Source organism: Cavia porcellus, unplaced genomic scaffold (genome assembly GCF_034190915.1).
Source record: "Cavia porcellus strain 051 isolate PalLab524CR breed Dunkin Hartley unplaced genomic scaffold, mCavPor4.1 scaffold_29, whole genome shotgun sequence".
In the NCBI taxonomy this organism is placed as follows: Eukaryota; Metazoa; Chordata; class Mammalia; order Rodentia; family Caviidae; genus Cavia; species Cavia porcellus.
Genome location: NW_026947512.1, coordinates 39,731,845 through 39,754,848, shown reverse-complemented (window position 1 = coordinate 39,754,848; position 23,004 = coordinate 39,731,845). Strand labels below are relative to the sequence as shown.

Below are 23,004 nucleotides of genomic sequence, written 5' to 3'. Positions count from 1 at the left end.
ATTTTGGATCTATGACCATTCCAACAGCTGCCACTAATGCTATCTTCCTTCATCACTTTCATTTCCCCCAATATCCTAGAGTATCCATTCTTTCCTTTCTTGACCCAAAAGTTGTAAAAATCACAAACTCCAGCTTCTCACAATTTCTAGCCATTGTATTATGAAAGCTCTTTTCATTTACAGCATATCATGCATTTCAATAGTAAATGTATTAGGTTCTAAATGTTATTTTTTTTATCACCCTATCGATAAGCACAGATTGTGCTACTGTATGCATCATACTTACCCTGGCTTTTTTTGTATCTTGATGTTTTGTGGTTTGTTTTTTCGGTTTAACTCATTCCCATTCTTGAACCACTTGAACTTAAGAGCGGAGTATTCAGAACTGGTTTCACACCGAAGCACTAGTTTGGAGCCTGCCGCTGACTCTTGACTTTTCATCTCTTTCAACCGGGGAGGCAAGGCTAAAAAACATAAGAGACAGCAAAAAGTTCCGATAAATAAGCAGTCTTTCAACAAAAGACATTATTTTTCCATGGGCCTGATCAAGTCCAAAAGGTTTTACTAAACAAGAGATAAAAAAAATTTTAAATAAGTGAGCCAATATGGAACTCAAGTTGGAGAAAAATGAAACGCCCAAATAACATACTCTGGAAAAAAAAAAAAGAAAGAAAGCCGACATTATAAGATTATTCCTCCAAAAATCTAGTTTCTTCCTCAATCTTTACATTAAATTTAAAGTCTTTTTATTACATTTATAATCCTTATATAAGAATCTTATAATTTGGTAGTTTCAAAAAGAAACCCTATGCTCAAAGAGAATATGTAACTGGGCATTATTTTCAAAGCATTTTCATGTCCCAAATAATACTTCATCCCAGTCCTTCTGAACAGGAAATAGCACACTCATTTTTTAAGTTGATAAGTTTAATTTCAGAGATCAGTGATTGATTTATCCAGAGTGACACAGTTTGTGGATATTGGGAATTTGGGCTCACTTCACCAACTAATCATCAGATATCCATCCCTACCCCGAAGAAAACCAATTAAATCTTAACATTAGATCCTTTATTCAAGTCTGAAATTCTTATGCAACATCATTTTTATTGGACCTATAACTGCTATCCCCAAAACAATGAATGACCACTCCAAATGACCACTGAAGCCTCACCTGATGGGATCCAGATCTCTAAGTGTTCCTCACAGGAAAAAAGGATCTAACTTGCACATTACCTTGCATAATACATTACATTAAACATGCAAGTACCATCCTTAAGGTATGCTTAACTGCTTAAAAGAATAACAGCTTAACATATATATTCTGCTGGAATATTTAAGGATAAAGTATTATGTGAGATTTGTTCCAAAATAATATGATAGCAGTATATGAGTAGGCACAAATATTAAACAAAACTACCAAGAAGTTGAGAATCACAGAAGTTAAGCAGTAGGTACATATATTGATTTGTTACATACAATATGTCTGAGTTTTTTCATAATAAAAAGATTTTAAAAATAAAATGGTAGATGACTTCATTTTTTCTTTCACACACAATTTCACTTAATATTCACAGAACTTGAGACCTTAACTCTCAGTTTCTGCTGATACTCAGAAAAGCCAACACTATAGGTCTACTTCAGCCCCAGATCAGGAATTAAAAGGAAATCCCAGAAAACAAACCCAGGCAAATGAGACTATACCTCACTGATTCAGTGCATAATTAGACACTGGGTAAGAACGGAGACTCCAAGGACAGCAATTAAAGCCACCAAAGACATGAACAGGAAACAGAATACCTTGCCTAGTCAGGGTATTTGTTTTTCTACAACTCTGCCTTCCCAAGCAAAACCAAAAACTGTCAGGAATAAGTATATGCATGACAGGGAAAAAAAATCACTCCAACACTGTGATATTGTAGCAGTATTCCTATATTCCTGTAATTATGTAACCCCTTCTTATTTATATGGGGTTTGGAGATGAAGTAAAGCAAACCCTTGAAATGGTAGACACATGGGCACATTAGAAAATTTTCTGAAACTTGGGCTGGGGTAACTTGAAATTAATACTTACTTTCTGAGCATTTTCATTAAATTCTCCTTTTCAAGATGTGAATCATGAATATCAGTTTTAGAGGTTGTAAAAACAAACTAAATTCTTTTCTATCTGAAATAATGTCTAAATGTTTCTAGTAACACCTCGAGATCATTTTTAATATTGTGAGCTGGGGAAGAGTGGAAGAAATGAATACAGTGGAGCTCACCTACCAAAGAAATTGCATATATTGAGAAAAATAAATCGCTCTGTTTCGTGTATGGAATAAAAGAATCAGATTGGACTTTTCTACTGGATTTTGCATTTTCACTTGAAACAATATTCTCTAAGTTTATCCCTTGCCAGTAAGCAAAATGTCCTACAAACAGTATCTCAGATAGCCTTAAATCTTAATAAGCACTATGTTTCCTCATCTACCAATAAGTAGGTTTGTCAAAATGTGACCATAAACCGACCAGACTTTTTGTCTTACTTACACAATCTATGATGAAATTATTTTATTTTTCTGCCTTTTATTCCTTCCTTACCTCACATCCCTTTCTCTCCTCTCTCCTCCTCCTCTCTTCATTTATTTATTCCCTATGTTTTCAATAAATAATCTTGACTTAAATATGAGGACACAATCAAATTCAAATTGAAAGATCCTTTATAATACTAGTCTAAGCTCTAAAAATGTCAATGTCATGAACAACAAAAGAGGATAATGAAACTGATCCAGATCAATGAGACCTATCAAACGAATACAATCAATGTGAAATACTGATTGGCTCCTGCTTCAGGGATAAAACAGTTATGAACAACATTACTGGGACTATTGAGATACTGTGAATAAACATATTAAAGCAAAATTAAATTTCTCTAGGTGCAATTCTTGTATTGCAGTGTTCAGAAGCATCTGCTTGCTTTAGGAGATATCTGCTGATGTATTCAAGGATGAAATGCCATGATGTCTTCAAATACACTTCAGATAACTAAGCAAATAGGAAATGGACACAAGCATATGCACATAAATACACAAGCAAAGAAAATTTAAAACTTCCTATCAGTGCTGATGATCTTTTCCAGGGCCACATGCATGCTATGCAAGTGTACAACAGCAGCCCACACTACATACTTTCAAATCTTGGTTAAGCTCATAGGTATAAATGATGTTTGTTCAACTACTTGAGTTTATCAAATAACAACTTAATTAATAATTTAATTATTAATTTTTAATTATTATTAATTTAATAACAAAATGCACTGATGCCATTTAATTCTGTGAGTTGTGCGGCACTGAAACCTTCACATCATCCACCAGGTTGGGAGAAAACTGCTCATCTGGCATGTCAGTATCTGTCCTGTTCTTCTGGGGTTCACATGCAAAGACTGAGAGGGGCCATCCCTCCTCCTAAGGGATGATTTATCATGAAATGAGGCAGAAACCCTCAGATATGAGGTTTTAGTTGAAACATTTCCACTCATTTCCTGACATACTTGTAGACAGTTCCAAATCCATCAGAACAAAGTTTCCGGTACTTTCTTGATCTTATCCCCAGAAGCCTATGTGTAATGACGTCCACAATGTCCCTTCTGTATTCCCTATGATGTGGGATGACCTTTTACATGAGGATGCCTATCTCGGTAGGGATCAGCTCTTTTAAGAAGTGAGCTCGGAATCCGCCATAGCGCTCTGCTATCTGTGGGACCTGATAGGAAGTACCATTCGAAGTTCCTTGCTCACTGCTGTCAGAGCCCAAATTCAAGCATGCAGGAAGCCCAGCAACAATCTAAATCTTCCTTTATTGTTTTTGATAGCGGCACTACTGGCATAGCCCTATTTCACAGATTCTATATAAAAATGAAAACTAATTTTTCAGCCCACATAGTTTGTGTTTCTCTCATCTATACATATCAAGACAATTTTCAGTGACGTAAACTGTCTTTTATAAGGGGTTATAAAGAAACAGTAATTGTTAATGGAATACATTTTAAATATAAGCAACTTTCTCAGACATAAGGTATATTCATATAATATAACTTTATGAATTTTACTTAAAAAGCAAAATAAAACCAACTACTCCACAGGCACAACTTTGTAAGCCTAGGAAATGTTCCTATAAAAGACGCTCATATTTTTAACTATTTGGATCTTAAAACCACAAAAACAGTTCCTGTCTTTCAATTCCTACTCTAAGAGTAAATGTTCTGTTCATTTAAAATTGGGCAGAAGCAAACCCAATGTTTATTCAAATGCAGGCGGTGTTCAGAGACTCTTCGGCATGATTTAATTATATCTGGCCTGACAAAGGTCACAATTTTGTTTTCAACATGTTTCCCAAGAGGTGGTAATTCCATACCCTGCAACAATTTAATGATAGAGTTTTAAGCCGACTCTGCCTGAGTTTATTTCCAACTTGTCTGACATTAATATGAACATATCTACACCCTTAGAAATCCATAAACAAAGACTGACAGTAAAGAGTGCAAAAATAGCAGGCTTTTAGAATAGAAAATCAAAAAACCACAGAGAATTTCACTTATTTTGCACTTATTACTTTTTTTTAGTATGTATTTTTACTGGATTTAAATTTTGAAGCATTTAAAAAGATTACAAATACACTCTTTTGACTCTAACTCAGTATAAGCCGATATGCTAGGCATGCAGTATTTTATGTCTACGTTCATATTCCTGCTTTTCATATTTGACATCATACAAAATAGAAAAATATGGCTATAACCAAAAAATATTTTACATTCTGACCACACAAAAATATAGGCAGTATGTTCATTTATTGCAATAATTTACTCAGTAGGTAAATATCTGTGCTAAAGGCAAAATGAATTTTCAAAAGGGGGGGGTAATGCAACAGAGAAGTTGTTATTTCCGTCCTCTGAAAAATATGACAGTGCAAAGTAAGCTCATCTCATCATTCCCTGTGTTTGCACAATGAATCTGAAGAAATTCAACCGGAAGCTTGCAAAATACTATTTATCAAATGACAGTAGCCTTTCTGCTATGATTCCAAAGGAGTCTTCCCTGCATAAAACCTTTGGTAAAAGCTCACACAGCATATGTCAGTGAAAACTGATGACAATTATGTCAAAGAAATTAAATGAATATTATTAATAAATTCTCTGTAAAGTATATCCTTTTGTTGAATAATAAGAAATATGCAAACTACTAAAGAGAGTCTCTAACATTCTTCCATGCGATTTCTCCCTGACTGCGCTCTCTCACAGAGAACATTATGGTCACACAGGAGTGGATAAAGTTTATGCTTTGCCATCTGTTCTTTTCTGAGCTGCACTCACAAACATGGCTATAAAAGGAAAATTTTTCCTCATCAGATTAAAATGTATAAATATAACTATGTAAAAGGCAGCAGAATCTAGTGACAAGAGTATTTCAGAACACACCTAGGTTTTAATCCCCCACTCCAAATGCAGTGAGCAGTGCTGAATTACATTAAGAATCACCTGGCAAGAAGCCGGAGCTTTAGCTCAGCAGTATAGTGCCTGTCTGGCAAGAGCAAGGTCCTGAGTTCAATTTCTGGTATCATTAAAAAAAAAATTACCCAGCAAAGTGACTGTCACACAGTGATGCTGCACGTGGTGACACTGTCTTACACTGCTCTGTGCTCCAGCTGAATCATACTTCAGACTGTTCCTGCTTAGGTTAACTAGAGCTCTGTATGAGTAAAACTGGGACTACAATTGGTCCCTGTGGATTCAGAAAGGACATTCGGAGAATGGAATAAACATGAAGATATCTTCATTTGAAAGACACTAAAAAATCGTGTACTTTGTTATAAAATATTACCAGGCTGATTCTATAAGTCAGCAACAGCAAACTAAAGCTAACTAGTACACATGCCAGAACCATGCTCCAAAGCAGTCCAGGCACCACATGTTAGCAGCGCCCTGTCTGTCTCATTACAGTGTGAGAATATGTACACACGTCCTGCTGAATTGTTCCCTTGTGATGATCCTAAATAATGCTCCCGACACAGGCACAGAACGCATCATTATATAGATTAAGAAATAAAATCTGGAGCTGTATTTTGGCATTTTATTGCTAATACTCATAGTGGTGTTACTTCTATAGTTAGAACTGGTTTCTTACTTGACTAAATAGCTAGCTAGTTTCCTTTGGTGGAAGGTTTTACATGTAGATCTCTATTTCCTTCCTCAGAGTTAAGTGTTTACAAGTTTACTTAAACAGTATGGTCCTTTTAGATGTGCAAAATTGATATTGATACTAGCTACAATTAATACAGTCAAAAACTCTGCTTACTCTAAGGTCACAGAAGATAAGTAATCATACTCTACATCAAAAACCCATCGACTGCATTTAAAAAGCATGTGTACAAAAAGAGAATGGCTTAAAGAATTTTTTTCTGCCAAATCAGACAAGGGCAAGAGCACTTGGAAGTTGATATTTAAAGGCAGAGGTGGTAGTTGATCTTGAGATGTGTATGTATGGTTTGACTGGCATTTACACTTTCAAACATCTAAATATGTCAGATGGAAGCTACACTGGACCCTGGAAGCCTATCCCAAAGCAGGACCTCCAGTGTTTGCTGAAAGCATATGAGGAAGAGACTGAAAGATATTAATTAAGAAATTATTCCAGAGGATTGCAAATTTGAGCCCTAACAATGTAACTAGACCCTATCGCAACATAGGGTTTAGCTGGGCCAGGAATGTAGCTCAGTGTGAAGGCCTTGGGTTCAATCCCTAGTATTCGAAAAAAACATTTTTTTTGAGATTTGTTCTCCACAAGATACTCCCCACTCTTAACTATTATATACATATTTGGGGGGGGGGGCAGGGTCTCACTGCAGTTCAGGCTGGCCTTGAACTCATTTTGTCACCCAGGCTGGCCTCAAACTCATAGTGATCCTCCTGCCTCAGCCTCCCAAGTGCTGAGATTACAGGTGTACACCACCACACCTGACCTTAAACTATTTTTTGAAACAATGTGGCCCCGGTCATGCATGGTGGCCTATGTCTATATTCCCAGCACTCAGGAGGCTGAACTGGAAGGCTCCTTCAGGCTGAGGTCAGTTTGGGCTGCACAATGAAACCCTGTCTCAACCATAAATGAATGAATGTGGTCCCTAGAACATGTAAAAGTACATATATGGCTGGAATGGTACCCACACTTGTAATGCAACTACTTGGGAGCCTTAGGCAGAAGGATCAAACAATTGAGGCCAGCCTGGGCCAGCGAATTTAGTGAGACCCAGGCTCAGAGTTATAAAAAAGGTGGGGGGTAGGATAAAGGATCTGGGGATGTAGCTCAGTGTTACATCTCTTGCCTCACATGTGCAAGGACCAGGGCTCCATCCTCAGTACTAAAGAAAAAAATAGAATAAAAAGTGTGATTTCCATGAAGAAAAATAAAATTATTCCAGAGGACAAATTTATCTTCGCTTAAGACATGATTGTAATTTTGACATTATTTTGTGTTTTAATGCATCCCACTACCTAGGGTTCAGAACACTCTGCAATATGACAACAAATGTGAAGTTAATATAACTGGAAGACTGTCACACAAATAGTATTAGTTTAGTTCTGAAACTTTTCTGCTCCTCCAGATTTCCTTTTATCTATCTGGTCAACCCCGCTAGAATGCAGGGATTCCACCTCTGCAAAGACCCTCATGGCGTGCCTTCACATCTTGTCTATGTTACCTTCCCTCAGTCTCAGAGTTAGCTCTTCCAGGCTGTGAGAGGGACACACATTTCCAGCAGATCTCCCCTAACTTCTGTCAAAGGTTCTCCTATCCACTGACAGGCCTCAGTCCATGTAGCTTCAAATGTATCATTTCACTCTGAATTCCCTTTCCTGTTCACTCAGATATGCATGCCATGTAAGCTGGAAAATATTTCCATTTATAGATGAATCAGTATGGACTTATTTTTACCACTAATGCGATATCCTAAGTCTAACTAGCACTTTTCTCTGGACTTCAATTCTTCTGCCCAGTTTGAGGAGGAGGCAGAAAAAAATGGCGATAATAGACTAAAAATCTAAAACAGATCACTTCCCTTCACAGCCACTATGGTATTTTTTTGATTCTTATAATGAGTTTTATAAACCAGATTGCTTCTCCACATAAGTGCACAAGAGCCATGCAACACTGTAAAATTCTACAAGCGAAAGTTTCAGGCAAGTGAATGTTTCACCCTGATAGCTGATCTTATGTTTGTTGAAATTAGTAATCCCTCTTTTCTATGCAGCCTATGGTTCTGCACCCCATATTTTATGGGTAAAATCATAAAACTGCATAAGTAATGTCGAAGTCTATGGAATGAAGTTAATATAAGGTCATTCGACTACTTTCCACAGTTAATATTTACTGAGTACCTACTATATGCCATGCATTGTTCTAAGAGGTTTATACTCACTTTTGCATTTTATAACCAGTCTAGGAAATATGTAATTTGAGAAAAGAGGAACCAAGAGATAAAGTAACTTATGCATAGTCAAGCTGGCAGTATATTACAGAGCCAATATCTGAACCACAATTCCCAGCCCAGAGCCTTTGCTTTTTATTCAGCAGCCAAAATGAAAAAGAGTTTTTTCCTATTCCCTATACTTTTGTAGTTAAAATGTGCTAAAACTTAATTGACTTATCACTCATGACCATAGTTTCCTGAGGAAACCTTGGATAGACACACTACACAACAGGTCATTTCTGCATTTAATCCAAGTACAAAAGACCATTTAAGAGAGAAAGGAGATATGCAAAACGATGTATGCCCTCAGGTACGTCAATGATGTACAGTGAAATAAAAGACGACTCAGCACTTGGAAGTTGGTATTACACTTAACAAAAACCCAAAAAACCTCTGGACTGGACTATGTGCTTGTCTACCTGCCACATATGCCAAAACCCCGGGGGTGCTCAGGGCTGCAGCGATAGCCCCACATGAGAAGGCAGCAGTGCAAGTGTCCAGTAGATTAACGTTGTCCTCTAGAGGTATAAAGGCAAAACACTGTGACAACAAAGGTTGCCCAGCTGCCAGGGGCTTGAAGGTAAGTATCCAACTGCCCTGTCTAATTAATGCCGTCACCACGGTGGCCCCCAGTCAGGAGCACATCTCATTCACACATACAAACAAGAAGTCAGGCAAGCTTCCCTGCAAGCTGCCGCCTCACAGAGTTCAAATGAGCCCAGTGTGCTTTTATATAATGGATATGCAGCAAATTTCATCTGGCATAAGCTTATAAAACCGATCTTTTCTGTTGCCAAAGAGCACGTTTTTCTCTCCCCCTTATTTGCTATTCCAGACCTGCCATATCACCTCCAAAATGTCAATTAAACAGAAAAACTAAGAATAATCCAGTTAGTAAAATTTGGTATATACGCATTTATTTCCCTGCTGCAATGGGTTTTTTCCTGATCTGGAGTGTTTACTGTGTAAGTCAACACAGAGAATGACTGTGATGTGTTAATATATCCCTTTGTAAGCAGTTTAGCACATGAGTACAGCTTTATGATGCTAATTTTGGTCTTTAAAACTATCTTTTCTTTGTTCAAATTGAAAGGCATTTAATTAATGTCACTATAATGCTCTTTCACTTGAAAGAAGAAATTTATTTACGTGTTCTTAACTGGATAAATTTCCAAACAATAGGAATTAGTGTGGGGTTATAATTAGTTTTAAACCATGACAATTACATGATAACTTTTCAATGATGTATGTAAACAGATTCCTTGAATGATCTATGGATATTAGTTCCTAATTATCCATTTCTCCTACAGTCACTTAAAGCTTCTTTTTGTGAGGAAGAAAAATAGTTGTACCAGAGCTAATTATGAAGTAAATACACCTTTTTGAGACCTTTGATATCCCTCTGTTTTCGAGGTAAGTCTATCTTCCTTCTAATCATATCCTAATTTTTCCTTCTTGTTCACAGATAATTTGTTAAACTAAATTAAACTTATTAAGGTGAACAACTTATTAAACTATTAAATGCAGATGTCAGGATTGAAATAGCCCTTTAATTACTAAAGTCTACAGATCAAAGTTAAATTTCTCTCTGCTCTGCTAATTACTCATATCCTTTAAGCAGGGTCCAAATTTAACTTTCTGAGGACCTGTAAAGCTGGTGCAACTCTGCATTACTCAGCAGATCTCTGCACAACCTAACAATTGAATCCTCTTATTTCTATCCCACAGGAAAGATCAGAGAAGGCAAGATTCTCATCTTTGGATCCTCAGGAACAACAATGTTGAAGAGGTGGAAAATGACCAGAGTAAAGTTAGCAGGCTGCTTATAGCAAGAAATCATTGATCACTTAGAGTAATCTAATTTCATGGCCGATAAAACAACTATAAGTTAACAGCTGTTAACTGTTTAATCCTCAGAAGTCAAATTGTATGAATCCAGTCAATGTACTTTGTTTGCACATAAGACACAATAAGAAAGAGAATTCATAGTATTTACTTTTGCATAAAAATAAGTTCATGAAATATTTTAACAGTGCAAGTATGCTGTCCATATATTCTGAGAGAATCCACTAGGTCCTAGATGTTTCCCAGTACAAAGAGTAAGAAGCCAAAATGGAAACTTAGCATGTCAAAGCCATAGTTTTTTTTCCTACTACTTTGCTACTAAAAATATCTTTTGTTTGTTTTTATTTAGAAAGTTAAACTAAATTCATTGTCAATATTATGTAGGCTGTGAATTTAAATTATAAAACTCTGTACCTAAGAGCCTGCTCTTCTGTCTCAGGCTCCTGAGCAGTAAGAATGGAGTCTCAGAGAGAGAAAGAGAGAGACAGACAGACAGACAGACACAGACAGATAGGATAGGAGAGAGAAAGAAAAAGAAGATAGAGTGAAAGAGAGAAAATATGGCTGAGAAAGAATAAGAATGTCATAAATTTACTTTGAGAGCTCAATACTATGATCTAGATCTTGGGAGGATAGCACCTGCCATACCCATTTCAATACAGTTGTAAAAAATCAAAAAGTAATAATTATTTACATATTCTTTAAAATTAAATACCATTAATGCTGACTTGATGCCCATGATATACAAACCAATTAAAAATTCAGAAGATATCAGATGTTATAAATCCAGATGACACAAACTTACATGATTAACACTTGAAAAACTGCATATTATAACTTTGGTTATTCCCCAGGACAAAAAAAAAATGTTACAAAAGCAGCTAACCTAACAAGAAGGGTCCCTTAAATGTTCAAAAAGAAGGGCATCATAGAGGCCTGAAGTGTGAGAAAAGACCAAGCAATGGTCTCTAAAGTCACGGTACCTCACAAACAGCCAACGCACACTTTCCGATTCATAGACACTCTAATTTCTGGGAAACCCCTGATGCAAGAAGCAAGTGCGTAGTTTTAGAATTAAAAAGGAAATGAAGTTTTGCACAGTTAAGTGTAATTTGGAAAATGCCTATTCTGGGGTATAGTACAGAAAAATGACTCAAGAAGCAACATGTAGGAGAGAAACATGGGCTTTGAAGCCAAGGAGGCAGGCTCAGCTTCCAATTCCAATTTTTCCCCCAAAAGCTCTGTGGTTTAACCAGACTGTTTGTTGCCTTCGGTGAGGTGCATCCTGCTCTCCTGAAGAGCGGGAGTAAAGGCCCCAGGACGAGTGAGAGGGGCCAGGTGCAGCTTCTGCTGTGTTCCTGGGATACAGACAAGCACACAGCGAGCACTGAATCAGTAGCAACATTTGTTTCTAGTAATAGATTCACAAGGAACTAATTCATGAATGAAGGATTCTTTAGCTACTTGTAGTGGTAATTAAAATATAGTTCAATTGTAAAACTCCCTTCATAGAATGCAACTTTTATTATCAGTGACATACCCTGGGGCTCATCCAGAGGACATTTCTTTTCTTTTTGTGGAGGGCAGTACCAGGGATCGAACTCATGGACTCACACTTGCTAGGCCAGCACTTATGCCACTGAGCTAAATCCCCAGCCCCTGATGACATTTCTTATAATACTATTATTTAGTCTACTATTTATGAAACTTTTTTTTTACATTCCTGTGTTTCATTTCAACACAAAAACATGTACTCCAAAAAATCTAAATAACGTCTGCACTTAGTAGCATTTAGCAATATTAATTTCTCAGTATCAATATAATAAAGCTATGTAACATTAAAAAACCTGTCTAAAGGATATCTGAAAATTCGGCTTAATTTTACAACCCTTCTATAAATCTAAAATTATTGCCCCCAATATTCAAGATGACTAAGCCCAATTTTTATATCCTTCAAACAGTAAGTGTCCTTTTTCTGTGTTCTTATAAAAATACTATGCATTTTATATTTGTAGGTGTTTGTTTCACTGCAGAGGTAAAAAGACCCAAGAAGTCAAGGATATTTCTCTTTCAGTGAAACTTTTATCCTAGTAACAGAGTTCTTGATAATGTTTGCTAAGTGAATCAATGACTAAACAAAAATCAATCAGTGATTCAAATATTCTGCATCAAATGAACCAGTACTTTCTCTCTAATTCACAGAATTTGTGTAAAACAAATTGAATTTATCAGGGTTATTTATAGTTTTCCCACTATTATGACAAGAATTCATTATATTGTGCTCTTAGACAAACACATTAGAATATTCTACTGACCTATAAGAACTTCCAGCATCTAGCCAGGATTTAGGTCCTGGCTCACTCAGATGGGCAAATGGCCTCTTTCTTTTAGGTATTTCTCAATTTCCATTCATTAAACAAATATTATTGTGTACCTGTTATAAGGTGATCACTATTTTAAATATGGGCATTTAGGCATGAATAAGACAAAATGCCTATTTTACTAGAAGTTACCATTAACTGGTTACAAGATAATATGACCTATAAAATAAATACTTCATCTTTACAACCTGAGATCACTAAAAATTATTGAAGTAGCAGTATCTCTTCCATGTAATCATGGAATACAACTTCCTTTTCTATTTAAATTGACTTTGAAACTCAATCACTAAATCTATATGCAAACAATGAATATTAATCATTTTCATGCTGCTCAGATGAGAGTATGTCATTTTGAAAGTTTACAGTAACAATTTATTTTCCTTATTTAAAACAACTATTTGTTGGGATTTCTTTGCACAAATTGTATTTCAATACCACAGCCTACTATGTTACGATTTTGTCACTTTAGGCCTAAATATAAATACTGAAGAATATTAATTAAAAGCCAAATTCAAGTCTACTTTGCCTTATAGTAGCATGTTGACGTGTTTCAGGAGTTCATGAACAGAGTCATCAACCTGATTTTTATATTTAAACATGACAGATGTTTATGAGCAGGACAAAAGAAAAAAATGGGGCAGGGAATAAAAGGAGCAGGAACAGGAAGGGGAGCAAAGGGGAAAAAGAAAGATTTCTACTAAATTTTAAAGTTTTACACAGGCTTGATTTCAAGAAAATAAACTCTTCTTGTTAGTAGAAATATGCTTAAATTTGACAGGTAAAGTAGCAAAATAAATTTTTTTAGTGGCTACACACTTCAAGTCAGCTACAATGCATCTCAGTGTTTGAAAAATACCCCAATTAGAAATTTTCACAAACAAAAAGATTTAAGCAGAATTCTCAAACAAAGGTATTACAGATTAGCATTATATTGACTTCTGGACTGCTGTCTAATGACAGCTCTCACAAACTTCTGTTTGAGCTTTATTTCTAAAGAAAGCTATTTCTTGCATAACTTTGGTGTCCCTCAAATATCTTACATAACTTAAGGGAACACGGTGGAACGAGACCAAGAGTGCTCAGCAAATCTTGTGAGAAGTGAGAGCAGATTGGTGTGCAATGGGATAAATTATTCCAAAACAATTTAAGGGACACAGGGAAATGACTCTTAAGAACCCAGAGCAGACCCTCTTACAGATAGCTCTTGGGGCCATTCCCGGAAAACTGCAATGTGGGCATTCTGAAGAAACATACCAGCAATGCAGAAAAATCACTTTTTGCTCTAACCATCAAAAACTCCAGTTCCAAGAATCTTACAAGACAGTGACAGAAGCAGACCTGTGTTCCTGTAGTCAGTCGGTCCTGGGCAGGAGCTTTCAATCAGTGATGTAATGATGGCAAGCAATAGAGACAAAATTCCCTTAGTAGACTTGCCCTAGTAATCCGTGAAGACATTAGGACACAAAGCTGACAGTCATATAGACACACACTTCTTTAAGTAAGGGCTACTTCAGTGTCTTCAAGAAACACTCAGCTTCCATTATATTAAACTATCTGGAGAAGGTCATGGTATAAAACATGCTGCAAAGATAGTTACCCATTTTTGTTAAATGGTGATAGGTGTCAGTTTTTTTAAAAAAAATTTAAATATGGATACAATATTTAATTCTGATTAACTAAATTGTTGAGAAAAATAACTGCAACTAGATTAGTTATTAGAATCATTATTAATTTTTGTTTGTGCTCCAGGTACTATCCCATGGGCACTGGGTTCTTCACCCAGCCTCATTTTCCCCAGAAACTTCATTAGGTTTCAACTGTAATTTTGCAAAATGAATTTTTAATCTCCCGGGAATGCAACCTGGAGTTTACAGAAAGACAGGGATTTTCTGATGCTTTTACAGACCCTTTCTTGAAGGCCAGAGCTTCTCATCACTTTTGCTGCACAAGTTGGTCAACAAGAGTGTCAATTATGTATTCACGAAGCCCCTCAAAAGATTTTTACTGGGGCTGGGGATTTAGCTCAGTCGCATAAGTGCCTGCCTTGCAAGCAGGCAGTCGTGAGTTTGATCCTCGGTACCGATAAAAAGGAAAAAGACAAAAAAAAAAAAAAAAAAAGATTTTTACTCAATAACCAAAGAATCTGCTGTTTCAGGGGCTAGGGTGCAGCTCAGCTGTAAAGCACCTGCCTAGGATGTGGGAAGCTCTGGGTTCAATGCCTAGGGCACTGCAAAATAACAGAAAACAAATGAAACAAATTTTTTTTCAAACCCTGGTTTCTGAAAAACATTCTGAATAATTTTGATCCAAATGATCCAATCATAGCATTTTCAGAACTATTACACCATGCTGAGGGTGATCCTCCCCAAAGTCAAACAGCACTAACCAAGAGATAATGCCCATATCACAGTCTTCCTCATATTTTCTGAGTGTATAACATTTATTTTCCTAGGAGAAATAAGATTTGATTTGTCTTTTTAAAGCAATTCAGGGTCTTGTAGAAAGAGACACATGTAAACCGTGTTTCCTATGAATAGCGCTATTATTGGTGGCATCTGCAAGACTCAAATTCTGATCCATTATCTCTAAAATAAGGAGTGTTTGGATTTAATTATTTAAAATAAAAAGAGAATGAAGGGGAAAGAATCCACTATTCTACAACATTTCTCCTTTTCATCACCCATCTTTATGTGTAATGAAAGGTTGACTGTTCTTCAGGTAGGAGCAAAGAGTCATTTGATACTGTTTAAACACTGATTTAAACACAGTATTCATTATTTGAAGACTACTATGGAAGGAAAGTTTAAGCATTTTTAACAAGTGACAAGTACATTAGATGATGCACATAGTATGATTTAGCCACTGCATATCATACACATTTTAGGAATCATGTTACATATACTAAATAGACACAAACATATGTAGCAATTTAAAAATCAATTTTAAGCCATGAAGTAGATAGTACTAATTAGAAACACATTTATTTTGGAGAGCTAATGCAGGTTACTCAAAAATACTTCTTATCTACTCTTTACAGCAACGTAAGACAAAGGACCAAATATTTTTAAAGCGATGCGTTCTTTACAATTAGAACACGCAAGTCCTCAGATTTCAATGAATAAATCTTAAAAACAATAGATAAAAACTATAAAAGATCAAAGAATGCCATTCTCATATTTGGTTTAACCCTCATTGGGATACTCAAGTTCAATCTTGGCATTGCCATTCAATTTTACAAGAGTATGACTTAATTGGGGCTGGGGATTTAGCTCAGCGGCATAAGAGCCTGCCTTGCAAGCAGGCAGTCATGAGTTCGATCCTCGGTACCGATAAAAAGGAAAAAGACAAAAAAAAAAAAAAAAAAGAGTATGACTTAATCTTCTCATTTCCACTTGGTTACTAGTACTTGGTTACTAGGCAACCAAGAATATTAATGCCAATGTAGATATTATTATCTCCAGTATAGACCTCTCCCTTTAGATCTAGACATCTGTCAGTACTACTTTCCTCTAAAATAGTACAAACTTCCATTTCTTTGAACAAACATAAAATATTATTTTCCAAATTGTTTACTCCTCCCTACAGTCCCTCACAAGTTTCAGTTAATTTTATTATCATCACCCCTGTTCTATCCCCAACATTTCCAGAAAAGGAACTTTTATGGTATTAGGCAATAAGCAGAACCAATGAACTAACAACCAGTCAACTATAAAGCAACCACAAATGTAAGAGACAAGAAAAAGAAGCCAGGCAACCACAAAAGCAATCAAAGATGAAGTGAGCTGAAACACACATCTGAAGAAAGAAGGAAGTTTCTACAAAAGAACTGTGCATCATGCAAGTTGGTAATTCCCATCATCGGTTCCAAACTAGAAGGTGTGTCCGGCCTGAATGAACATTAAATTACAGGCCAATCCTGAACCCTGCAAAGGGTCAGTACCTGTAGTTGGAAGAGTATTCATTCCTAAAGAATGGTTAGTTTTAGATTTGTTTAGGGTTCACTTTTTTTTCCCCTGAAACATGTGGTTATGTCCTAACAACAGAGAACTCCATGACTTTAAGGCTGACACATAATTGGTTCTTTCAATTAGCTTGGTGTTATGGATTAAAAACTAGTGATCAACTTAACACCAGCTGAATTAAATCAGCACGGTGCTGAGTGTAGGTCCACCCGAGGAAAGTTGCCAGCATAAATAGAGACATGGAGAAGACAAGTGAGGCATTGTGGGTTTCTCTAAGTGTTGCTGTTTTGAGCTGTTGGTTCTGCTGCAGGAGCTCATCATGACTAGTTTCCCCAGTGTGACTTCGACCATTATCATCAGAGGAGCTCGGGACCTTGCTGATGAGAATGGCTGTGGTTCACTTTAGGGGACCTCTGGTCCTTACATCGAGCATCGCTTCCTGGCTCCAGAGGGGAAAGATGTCAGCTGTTTAATCTCCAGGATAAACTGATCGTGCTGGCTTTCTGGCATGTACTCGACTGTGCTTATCATCGGAGAAGCTTGGGACCTTCATGTCACTAAGGATGGCTGTGGTACTTTTCAGGGAAGTCCTGGTTCTTATTTTGAACACGACTTCTCTCTCAGCTGTAGTATAGAACCCTCAACTTACCAGCATAGTTCCTTCACCACACTGGCATGGACTTTCTAGCTTCCACCACTGACCTTTGAGCCTTCCCAGCTCAGATCTGTAAAATAGACTGCTCTGAGTCCTTCTCTTGGGCTCTAGACCTTCAGTTGGACTTGTGGGAGGCATTGTTATGGGCTCTAGGTTTTCATTTGGACTCATGCAGGACATTGCTGTGGGAGTCAGACCCTTGGCTGACTATTCTGGGTCTTTAGTGTTGTGGACAGATTTCCTGCACTTTCTTTTAACTTTGGGAGACCATTATAAAATAATATTATAAATTCTGTATCATGATTCTAATTGTTCTCTTCAAAACCCCTGACTACAACACTTAGCTTCTGAACAGATTCAGTGTTCAGCAATTCTGGGTATGAAGGGAGGACAAGTAGATGTCAAATCTGTGGCATAAAATGTGTGAAATAAAAAACTACATAATGATTTTGTCAACCTTCAGTTCTGGAACTGCTTAGAAAATATATTTTGATAAGTTTACCAAAAACCTTTTGAAGGTCTGTTGACACCCTAAAGACCTAGATTTCCATCAAAAAGAGCACTGGCTAAAAAATATAAGAGATGCCAGATAAAGAAAAATAAAGTATTCTTGCAGCAAATAGTAAAAAATAGCAGTTGCAGATGTTGGGATGATAATTCCTCAAAGGACATTAAAAATCAGTAAAATATGGTTCACAAGCCAAGTTCTGCCTACAATCTGACATTTTAAGTAAATCTTTATTAGAACATAGACACAAACATTTGCTTTCAAACTGTCTTTATCTACAACTGTATAGTTCTTTCTTTACAAAAATGTTTGCAGATCCCTGTTTCAAAGTACCATAGCTCATCACAGAGCATCTAGAGAATTTCTTCTAGGAATTAGAAATGTCTGGTTTTATTTAAAAAAAAAAAACAAGCAAAACAGAAGAAAGAGTAGAAATGATACAGAATTGCCAAAAAAATCAAGACATCATCAATAGTAAAATTAAGAAATCATCACTAGTTGATATAATACATGTTACCTTTATAAAAAGACAGCAGAGTGGTAATAATTCAAATGTGATCTGCATTTTTCAGGTCAAACTAAAATGGGTATACAGAATGAAATATTCAAAATATCTGTGAATGCTAAAGGAACTAAATCCTCATTCCATTAAGAAGAGTTAGAAGTATGCTTATGATAAATGATAGCATTATTTGATTCAGGGAAAACAATTCTTTGCAAGAAGAAGTAAAATATATACAAAAACCAGTGGTGAGGAACTCAATCTCAAGCCAGAAAACATTATGAACTTGTGAATTAATACTTCTGTGTATTTACTTGGTGTGCCTAACTTTATTGAATGATAATTTCCCACATAGCAAAAAAAAAAAGGAAGAGGACCACTTAAAGCTTCCTCCAAATTGCTGAATCTCCCTGGAGAGGAAAACAGGGAGAACTGAGGCTTATAAAACACTAGAGACACAGTGATAGGCTATCTCATCCATTTGGAATCCTAACATCTGTCCAACAGAAGAAAATGCTTTTGTTACTAGACTAGCAATTGATAAAATCTCTTCTCCTATCTAAATTTGAGAGGTTATGTCATTATGCCCATAATGGTTGTTAGTGTTTTTCAACTGTCACAAACTGGGATGAAATGTAAATTGGGATAATGCACTGTCGCACAGCCATGCTAGGATTAGAACCATGACAATGAATTTTCTCTAAAGAATGAGCCCTTGGCTAAATAAATGTGCACAACAACAATATGAGAAGACTCTTTTATCTTAGAGACTTGATTTTATACTTCCCTTACATTGTAAGGATGATATTTTGTGCAGTTTGATTCTCTGAGGGCTCTGATATCATTTGCATTATTTACAAAATTTGCAGAGTCTCTTGTGATGAGAATTAGTGGGGGGGTCACTCAGAAATCAAAAATTGAGAAGTTGAGGAAAAGAGATTTCAGAAACACTTGCTGAATGTGACACTTATGTTGTAATTACTTCTAAAATATGTTGCAATTGTTTCTTTGAAAGAGGAAATAAGAACAATAAAAGCAGATTGGGATGAAATACTTGGGGTAGAAAATTATACACGAGTTTTCAAACACAGGCAATTTAAGAATATAGGAAAAATACAAGATAAAATGAACATAACATGAAAAATAAAAAGCTATCATGTGGGTTTGGGATTCAGACAGTTTAAGAACTAAATTCCAGGTCAGTTTTTTATTTTGGAAGGCCATATGTATATACGTAATTTTAAAAGGATACAAGTGACAATTGCATACATGTAATTATTTATTTTGTCTTACTACAGCATTTTTATTCTGATATAATTGCATTACAAGTCTTTCAATTTGCCCTACCTAGTAATAATGGGGAAAAGTGGACACCAGCATTCTGAAATAGAAAAGAAGTACACATAATGGCAAATGAGAAGGAGGAAAGGCCAATAAATTCAGGCCCTTAAAAAAATGAGTCTGTCTGTCTACCTCTTTTTCTTTTCTTTTGGCTTGTGTGAAGGTAAAGGAATCTAAATCTTCTTTGCTAAGCCTGAGCTAAGGACCAGGGAGGCACTGAGATGGCTGGGATCCAAGCAAGAGAAAACCCTGTTGCTAGGATCTGAAAGTCAGCACCTACTCATCCAGCTGTAAAATCTGCATGACCACAGATTTAGGGCCAGAGCTTGGATGAAGGGATGGTGTTCAAAAACCTGATCCTCATGTGGACATCAGTTAAAAACCAAACAAGATGAATTTATAAGCATCTTATAATGCAAATAAACTAAGAGCCTAAAATATTTCCAGTGAGTAAGAAATGCTAAATAGAAATTAATTATAGAGCCAAGCACACAATATTACTTCTTTCAAGTGGAGATGTCATTGTTGAGTCTTTAATTAGGGGCACTGTCTTTACTGACTCACTTTATATAAAAATGTTATAAAGAGTATAACAAATTCACTCCTAACTTCAATCCTCCTAACAAACCTTTCCCATCATAGGCTCTTCTGGTACATACTAAGCACAGCTCACACTGATCTACGTCTATGTAATCTATATCTATGCTGTACAGATATTCACATATAAATTCTGCGCCTTTATCATAAGCAGTAAAGAATAAGGAAAGCTCAAAGATAGGCTTTAGATTAACTTTCTGAGTATGATGAATTCAATGGCACACACCATTCACCTATACTTTTGCCTATTATCAATATCCTATAGTCATTATTCAAATTAGCATAATTACTTTCTTATTGATTATATAAGAGATCCACAATTCATCAATAATTCCGTTATATGCACAATATTTTATTTTAAAGGAGGATTTCTTTCAAACAAAGCTAGATACCCAGGGCTTTCAGACTTTAAGTTAACTGGGAAATTTAATTTGCAATGATACTACCTTTAAAAGTATCCTGGTTGCATTTTAATCACCTTAAAAAGCTTAATAATAAAGTGTAATACAAAACTTATTTTGAAATATCATAGAAGTCTTTTTCAGACTAAATGGATGAAATTGAAGGAGGAGCCAGTACACAAAAGAAAAACTAAAGGCAAGGCCTCCTATTCTTGAAGTTTATGTATATATGGCTAAGAGGTTTCTTTAAAAGTGTTCCCTAGCATTATTAAAATGTAAATTTCTTATGGGTAAGGACTGTGTGTTTTCTATTCATCACTTACACCTACGACCTCACACAAGTAAGGGATGTATGTTGCCATTGATTATTTGCTAAATGAATGAATGTGTGAGCTTCCTGTAAGAAGTCATGGATTTCTCCACAGCCTGTCTTCCTGAACAATTATGAAGGAAATTCATAAGAAAAATTTGACAACAATAATATTAAAATGTAGAAAAATAGTAAATGCAAAGAGAAAGTACAAGTCTTTCACTGGCAATGTGATAGTTTTCATACAATTTTGCTGACAGCTATCAACCATGATGTCCTGTGTAACCTTTCTTTTTTAAAGAAGAAAATTTGTAGCTTTAGGTTCTGGAGAAGCAATGTTGACCTAGACACACTCATTATTCTCTTAACTACAGCGTATTTGAAAGAAGTGAACCATGGAGAAGAAACACACACAGAAACACATGGTACATAAAAGCCAAGAACCACCTTTTAGGATCCCGGTCTTCCAATACAATCTTCCATTAGATACTGTGACAATCTTCTTTTTCTCCCCTTTGCCAAGGATTTTCTGTGTCACCTGGCTCCTGGATGAATTACTCCTGTATTTACTGTTTCTTTTTTTCATCCCTTGCACTCACTAGACACTGCATTTAACAGCTTGGTTTTCAGATCATGTCTCTTACACATACATACTATTTTTAAAGAACTTGCTGACTTATTCAGACTTTTAAACTTTCAAAGTACACACAATTACTGAACTGGCATGAAGCTGAATGGTGGCTCACTTACCTAATATGTGTGCAACTCTGAATTCCATCCTCAGGAAAAAAAAAATAACGTGAGTAGGATTCTCTACAAGCATGGTGCCCAAATTTTGGTGATCAACTGAAAGCCTCCTTAAAATCAACATCCTCCTACTAAGCCAAAGGATGTGCAACACAAATTTCCAAGTGATACTGATATTGTTGCTCCGGGGATCACATTTGGGAATCACTGTATTCTATACACGTGGAGGATTAAGAATGAAATAAACAACAACAATATGGACAACCTGCCCAAAACAACAGACATTACAAAATACCTGAATTGCTAACAGAATAATGGCAACTAGTTTCCATTTCCTAAAATGACAGAATAGAGGATTAAACTAAATATCTGATGGCGTACAGGTTCTTCCTTTGACCAAAACTTGGACATAAACAGCCAAAGTAAAAATTTCATTTGAATTGTATTTTCTTACACCTTTGCATTTTGTGGAATAAGAGGGGTGTTTCAGATGAGCTTACCTGCGAATATTAATGGAATATCAGTGTGAAGTTATAAGCATGAATAGAATGAACCGCATAATTGTCGAGAATAATTTCTTTCAAAGGAAACAACTTCAGTTCTGCAAAGTAAACATTACTTAGATACTTTGATTCTTTCATCATTTATAAGAGCCCTCCTTTGAGGGAGGAGTGGGAATTGAACCCAGGGGCTCGTGCATGTTGGACAAACGCTCCACCTCCGAGCTACCCTCCCAGCTGATGGGACGCTTGCATACAGACACAGTGTTCTGAGACTGAATGATCTTGGCAGAAGGATGGAAAAATACATTTTACAGAAAATGATAACCAACATAAAAGGAGTATAGAGAAGATGGTACTGGGAAAATAGGGAGAGATGCAAATTGTGCAAGAGAGTGCAGAAAAGCTCCTTGAGGGACAGACTTCAGCTGCGTTTTTAGGAGAAATAGGACCTGAGGAGCAGACAATAGGAGGGAGGGCAGCCACGTGAGCCATCGGAAACCCTGTGAAGCCACAATGCTGCCGGAGGAGTGGCAGAACCACTTAGCCGAGCACAAATGTGTAACTGGAGACAAAGAGCAACAGAAAAGAGCTTGATACATCCATGAGTAGCTCACATACCACAGATTTTTCTGCAGTGCCAGGCTTGGAATGCAGGGCCAGTAGGCAGGTAAAGAGGGCTAAGAATGCTTCTAACGGTAAAGGGTTGTGATGATTCACTTCAAATGGCAAGAATAACTTTCCCAACAGCATAGA

The 23,004-nt window shown here is 36.3% G+C and overlaps 1 protein-coding gene across 14 annotated transcripts in view; it reads right to left on the bottom strand.

Moving 5' to 3' along the window:
* The window catches only part of Nrg1 (neuregulin 1), a 999,063-nt gene that overhangs the window by 156,784 nt on the left and 819,275 nt on the right, over nt 1–23,004 (bottom strand). For all 14 annotated transcript variants that reach the window (XM_063240150.1, XM_063240137.1, XM_063240136.1 and 11 more), the window contains exon 2: nt 287–464. In XM_063240150.1, coding sequence (XP_063096220.1) covers nt 287–464 — 178 coding nt within the window. The remainder of the gene's footprint in view (nt 1–286; nt 465–23,004) is intronic.